A 7,384-nucleotide genomic window follows, 5' to 3' on the forward strand; every position below is an offset into this window, starting at 1 on the left:
AATTTGCTTTGTTATGTTTCGAATTGGCATCCTTAGTGATTTTGACATCGCCTACATTATCATCAATAGTCACTAATGAATATATGCCGATAATCATCACTTGCATCGTAGTTGATAATCTTGTCTCAACTCTCAATCACTAAGGGTGCATCCTTTTTGAAGAATGTATTTTGAAATAGTAGATTGATAAAGTATGTGAGGTTAAAAAAGAATGAAAAGTTTTGAGTTGAATGTAATATTATTTTAACGAAGAATATATAGTTGAAAAGAAGAAAGAAAAAATTGTATTTTAGAAAAAAATGAGAATTAAAAAACCCCTATTAAATGTTGGTTTCAATCAGAACCACCACTGTCATATCATCAGTGATCATTTGCTTTATTAACTTTTTAATTATCATTTTCATAATGCCTTTGGACAATTTGTCAAAATTCCAATTTGCTTTAACCACCCCAGACATAATTCAAAGATCATTCCAAATGCAACTGTCTCAAATAGACCATTCTTAAGGGTTACGATTTTTTGAAATCATTTTTTATTAATAAAAATATTATATTGAATGAAATATGAATCACTTATCTAATACTTAATTTTTTTTCTCTTAAGTAAGCCATATCGACTGAATGCTATCGATTTCTTTCCCTTTGGTCACTGAACTTTGCATTTTTTTTTTTTTTATCTCTTTTGAAAAATGTTCATCTCTCTATAAAGCTAAAGATATTCAACTATTGAGCATCATTGGAAGCAATCGCCCCTTGCCAACAATCATTGCTTTGTCACTAATGAACTCCTTCTTTACAAATAATCTTTTTGTGATATTAGATGGCATCAATAATTATCAATGATGGCCAACGAGGTGAAAACTACTCAATAGATATCATACGTATAACATCCCATGTCAGGCCATCTACTACTATGAGGCAGTCTACATTATCAGGTCATCTACCATCATGAGGCCTACTACCACTATGGGGCCTCTACTTGCATGCTAGGTCATCTGCTGCTACGAGGCACTCTAAGTCTACAATGGGTTGTCAACTACTATGAAGCTCTCTACAGTCATACTAGGTCATCTACCACTACAAGACCCTCTATTTGCATGTTAGGTCGTCCGCTGCTATGAAGCCCTCTACGTCCAGTTGGGCTGTCGACCATTATGAGGCCATCTACATTCATAATATGCTGTCTACCATTATGGGGTCATCTACCACCACGAGGCCAACACAATACTTAACCGTAAAATATCATTGAGTTTGATGTGAACTGCTCAACAATTATCATGGACACAACCAATTGCCAGATAGGGGAGGTCCTCCTCTCAAAACATGGGAGTGGTGGAAGGTACGACGTGGGACATGTGGCACGATAACCTAGCATTTTGAAGTCCTCGTTCCTTGAATAAAAAAAGAGGATCACTGATCAAGCTACCAAGATCGGCCATGGAACAGAAAAATTGGTAATTTACAATTTTAAGAGTCAAAGAGAAATCTTGGAAGTCAGATTTTACGAAATCAATGGTTAAGGCAGCATTTTGTGCAATCTAATGCCAGTGTATTCTCCTCGTATTCTACTTTTAGGTACATGTCATACGAACAGTTCAATCATCTCTTGACTTAACCTATTTTTCTATTAGATGGAAGTTGGCAATGTGGGTTTTCACTGCCTCCTCACCAAAGTCGATTTTGGGAGTAAAGAGTAAGATAGTGATAAGGCAAAGTTATAGCTAGGCAGGTATGGGTCTTAGAATACTGGCTATCTAAATACACATTCTTTCTTTTCTTCCTAAGTCGATGTTCATAAATCTCTTACTAATTTTCACACTTGTAGATACAATGGGAAGAAAGTTCCAACCTTGTTTCACAGGTAACATTTGTTTATCGGAGCAGCGAAAACGTCTTGCGCCACCAGATGGCTCGAAGATAGGTTTTATAACTGTTTCATTGACATTGTGTGTAGGAACCACTAAACATAGAAGTGAAGTCAAGAAGACGAACTAGAAGTGATATATACATGGTTGGGAACACGATAGAGTCAAAGTCAATCACAATGGGTCATGATCCATTGCCGCTGTATGTGACGCAGGGGCCAATTGAATATTTTGAGGACTCAGTTGGCAGCCATGATGACCCTATTATAAAAAAAATCATAGAGAGTAGCACTCTCACTACAGAAGTAGTCAAAGGTTATGCGCGAGCAACAGCCTCAAGTGATACAAGCAGTTGTTCTACCTGTTAGTCAATCAGCAGCAGAAGACTTGGGGCCTCTTGAGGTTGTAGTTTCCCAAGTTCCAAGTCTATGGTAGGCTTGGAATGAAAGATGGAAGAAATGACGGTCCAGAAACTAGACATTGTGTTATTTAAAATGGATAGAGAAAAATTAAACAACAAAAATTTCGAATTAGAAATCATTTATACTCAAAATAAATTGTGATTTTTGTTTACATCCCGAAGGAGGAAAAACTACTTCACGATCAAATGACAAAAATGAAAAACAATGAGAAGCGCTAGAAAATCAGCAACAAAAGACTATATCAACCTAAGTGGGAAGTCCCTTCGCTTCCACATCGCATGTTTGCCAAATGTCTTAGATTGATTAGCTCTGCTATCTGTCACATTGTGCTGCACCAGAAACCTATCGAATCCTGAGGAATTGATAGAAGAGTGCTCAGCAGCTATCCACTCCTTAGCCAATTTGATGGACGTTGCCATCATCTTCACCCATATGAGGATGATTTATACTGCTCCATGGACGCCTCTAGGTTCTTAGCATACTCCGTTGAGGCCTTATATTGTTTTACTTCATCCTCCGATGGTCGGATCAAAACAGATTGTAGGTTATCATTTTCTATCTCTTACTCATGAGCTTAGGCCTCTAAAGCCTCGAGGGACTTCTTCAAAAATAAACTTTCTTCTTGTAGTGGTGAGCTTCTTTATTATTTTTTCTGTAAGAGATTTTAGCTTCAATGTTTGATGATGGCTTGACTCAAGAAGCTCAATCTATAAGGCCACAACCTAACAAGTGAAGAGACAAAATGATAAACAATTGTTAGACATGCTTGAGAGAATAGACATAAACAAAAATAAGGTAGTATAACAGGAGGTTTACCCTCTGGGTGTAGACCGCCAAAATCCTCTCTACATAATCGACACTTTGCCTAGCAAGTTCCCTAGCATGAATGGGCGTAACCAAAGACCTAAGTATCACCATATCATGATAGCTCTAAGTAGGGGAAAACCCAAAGTTCAAAAGAGGAGAGCCCCCTTCTCGGACCTAACGTGACTTTAGCTATCCCCTATAGGCTAGGGGAGTGAGACAGCTTCAATAGGCTTTATCCAAAGGACGTGAGGTCTCATCAGCAATGCAAACTTGTCCCCCATTGACAGTTTTATTTATCTTTAATGGAATGGAAGAGAAGTCTCCATCACTCTCATGCCTGCACTAAGGCATGTAATCCATGGTCGTTTCTAGGTCAAATTTCATGTCTGCATATGCAAAATAAAATTCATCAAGCTCAGAGAACAACAAATAAAGATTTGCATAAATGCAAAATTAAAAGAAAAATATGTAAGAACCTACCATCAGTAGGGATAAATCACTCATCGTACCCCAACGTGGATAGGGAGTTCACCACCTCATCGAAATAAAAGTCCATGTCTTCATGCATATAATTGAGTTCATCAAGCTCTAAAATAATAAGTAAAAATATATACAAGTGCAAATTTAGGGCGAGGTAAAAAAACCTACCAGCAAGTTGATCGATTCCCATTATCAACGTATTCCTCATAGTCAAAACTAACCCTAAGTCGGGTTCAAGAGGTGGTATATCACTCAATTGTTAGATTTATTCTCTTAAGGAATGAGTAAGCTCAACGTGACTATCGAAGAGATGAATTTGAGAATGTCTCCAATTAGTGTTGTACGAGAATTGGCTCTCGAAAGGCCGAACAGAGAAGAATTGAGAATTTTACTCATTGTTGAAATTCCTAAATTTGGGAAGCTCAAGGGGACTCTAGAGATGAAAAGGACAAAGGCATTACACTGAGCTAGTCCATGTATCTAAAAGATGCACCTAAAGAGGTCTACAGAGTGAAGGATGATGTACAAGAAGTACGTCTTCCTCCATGCGTTTGGATTTATTTAGCTAGCAGTGAGATGAAATTCACTGAAAATTGAGACAGAGAAGGGATGGATAGGAAATCAAAGGCCATGATCCATAGTGTCTTTATACACAGCAACCTCATGAAGGTCAAACCTGGGAAGTCTCTTTTTAGGCCTAGGGGGTCTATAAATATAATTGTCAATACAATTGAACTTGCCAAGTGATTTTTCCAATTTGATTGGGAAGTTGTAAATGCTGTAGCAATATCAAGAGCAATAACCTTGCCCGTCAGATCCCTTCAATTTCTAAATTTTGGTTCAAAGATTTAGTTGAGCCACTATACTTTTTGAGAGATCTTGGTTGAAAGACATAAAGTTCAGCTAAGTAGGTCAACCTATCGGAATCACAAAGATATCGATTAATCCCATGAGAGGGGCTGGACGGCTATCAACTAGCCTCGTGGAGGGTTGGGCGGCTACTGTCGACTAGCAATGCTTTGGCGAGCGTCAACCTACCCATCCGATGATAGGTCAATTGACTTGTTCGCCCCCTCATTACCACTTTTGTCAAAGGATGTAGTTAAAATAGTTTTATAAATTACGATGGAATGAAGGAAGACAATTTGAAATATTAAGATGGAGGAAGAATAGGAGAAGAAATTACCTTGGGAGTTTGAAGGAATAATGTTTCCAGAATTTTTGCAAATGGGGAAAGAAAATGAGGAAGGGAGGTCTCAACTCCTTTATATAGATGATAATTTTGGCTTTTTTTTGTGGGAGATTTGTTCCTAAAATCAAACCCATCCTATGGGGTGTCATTTGTATAATACTATCATTACCCTATGCCACTTGAACAGCTCAACTTCACTTATATTATACCCAATGTTGATATGTGATGGGTTGAGTTCAAAAAATAAAAATAAAAAAATTAATCAACATGGATGAGGTGAAGACGCTACCCTTTATCGATAAACATGACAAGAGGTAGAGTGACTGGTAATATTAGATGGTATCAACGATTATCTACGATGCCCAGCAAAATGAAGACTAATCAATAGTTACTCTACTTATAGCACTCCATACTAGGCCGTCTACCATTATGAGGTCTTTTACATTCATACTAGGTCGTCTACATTTTGAGGCCATCTACCACAATGAGGCCGTTTACCACTATAAAACCCTCTACTTGCATGCTAGGTCGTCTGCTGCTACGAGGCACTCTAAGTCCACGTTGCACTGTCAACCATTATAAAACCCTCTACATTCATAATAGGCCATTTACCACTACAAAGCCCTCTATTTGCATGCTAAGGTGTCTGCTGCTACGAGGCTCTCTACGTCCACGCTAGGCTATTAACCATTATAAGGCCCTCTACATTCATACTAAGTCGTCTACCATTATGAAGTCGTCTACCACTATGAGGCCATAACAATACTTAACGATAAAACATCACTAAGTTGGATGTGAATCGTTCAATAGTTATCATGGACACAACTACTAGATAGATGGAGGTCCTCCACTCAGAACGTGGAGGGTGGTAAGAGGTGCTTTGTAGTACACGTGGTACGATGGCTTCATGCCTATAAATACCCTTGAGGCAAGACAGGTATCGGCCTTGAAATTTTGTCTATTTGAATACACAGTCTATCTTTTCTTCCGAAATCTACGTTCCTAAATCTTTTAATAATTCTCACACCGGTGGTACAAGGGAGGAGAAAGCCCCAATCTCAATTCTCATGTAATATTTGTTCATTGAAGTAGCAGCAACACCTTGCATCACCAGAGGGCCCGAAGGTTTGTTTCATAACCGTTTCATTTTGTATTTCAACAAATAGTAATTTTTCTGGAGTTTTCAATTATAATACGGTTTGGAAGTTGGAATGTATTGTTTGCATTTCTAAGAAAAAATCACAACTTACTTGTTTTTCTTTCCCTTTATCATTATAATGGTTATTAATAATTCTTTGTGTGAGTTCAGTGCAACATTGTCAATTTATGTTTAGGTTTCGTTGGTTTTTGCCTTGCCTCCCATTTTAACAAGCAATCTAGTTTTTGTTCGTTTGATTCTCATTTTTGAACTTATATCAAGCCTTCAATTATTTACATATGTATATCCTAGTCACAAACCATGTGGCTGTTTTGAATTGTCTACATAATTGCTTAATTGGATACTCTTGGAAAACATGTTGTAGGTGGTTCATATGGGATGACTCGACCTGCAAAATATTAAAATTTAATGAAAATAATGATTTGAAGTTGCAATTCAAACATATGACTTTCCTCAACCTCTCAATTTTTTTAAAACTCCCCTTGACTTATCTAGCACAATTTTTTGAGAAATGATTGCTAAAAATTGTAAAAACTCATATGGGAAAATACATCGACATTGGAAAGAGTCGAATCATATTTTTGGCAAGAAAATTTAGGAAAACTGGTACTTAGATTGTGGAAAATAATCTCCTTCAATTGTAATTGATATTTGGCTTATAGGAGTGCAACAAAAATGTAAATATTGCAATAGGAAAAGAAATGTGATTCAACCATGAAGAATGAAGATTTGGAGATTCATGCTTTTCAAGTAAGAATTTTTCATCCAAATTATGTTCAAACACGTTACAAATTCTTACAAATACATTGTGATGTGTTCTGCTATGATCTGGGATGGTTATTATTTATAATTATCTTGAAGAAATTATTTTTTTGCTCATTCAAGAATTTGAACTCTTCTATTTTTCTATCTTTTTTCTAAATAAATTTTTGAATAAAGCTATTTGTGCAATTGTCGTGGACAACATTTATGTTGTCAAAATCTGAACCATTGATTTAAAAATATATTCTTTTAAGACAGATAAATGCCGTGTTGTTAGGTGTGCATTGTCAACCAAAATTAAAAAAAAAAAAAAATATATATATATATATATATATATATGATTATAAATATTTTCACTTTTAGCTGGTTTCCTCTCGACATATTTTGCTCCACCAAACGTGCCCTTACTGTGTTGCCTGTCATGGGTGCCATGTCACATAAAAGCCGCGTTTCTTTTATTTCTAAGACAAATGGAAAATTAAATAATCAAATAAATCCCTCTATTTCTCACTACTCCCGCAGCAGAATCTCCCGCCGCCCTCCACCGCCATTACATCCTCCTCCCGCCGCCGCTTCTTTCTAATTACACTCCAGATCCGAATTTTCACTTACAGAATGTCACACAGTGATACAATTCCCTTACACTCCACCTCCCAATCGGACATCGACGAGATCGAGAATCTCATCAACTCCAACC

At 37.0% G+C, this 7,384-nt stretch overlaps 1 protein-coding gene across 1 annotated transcript in view; it reads left to right on the top strand.

Moving 5' to 3' along the window:
* Positions 1–7,161: 7,161 nt before the first annotated feature.
* Positions 7,162–7,384, top strand: part of LOC111400644 (protein YIPF6) — a 3,656-nt gene continuing 3,433 nt past the window's right edge. The window contains exon 1 of the mRNA XM_023028040.1: positions 7,162–7,380. Coding sequence (XP_022883808.1) covers positions 7,303–7,380 — 78 coding nt within the window. The 5' untranslated portion in view covers positions 7,162–7,302. The remainder of the gene's footprint in view (positions 7,381–7,384) is intronic.

Source organism: Olea europaea, chromosome 10, assembly GCF_002742605.1.
Source record: "Olea europaea var. sylvestris chromosome 10, O_europaea_v1, whole genome shotgun sequence".
Taxonomy (NCBI): domain Eukaryota; kingdom Viridiplantae; phylum Streptophyta; class Magnoliopsida; order Lamiales; family Oleaceae; genus Olea; species Olea europaea.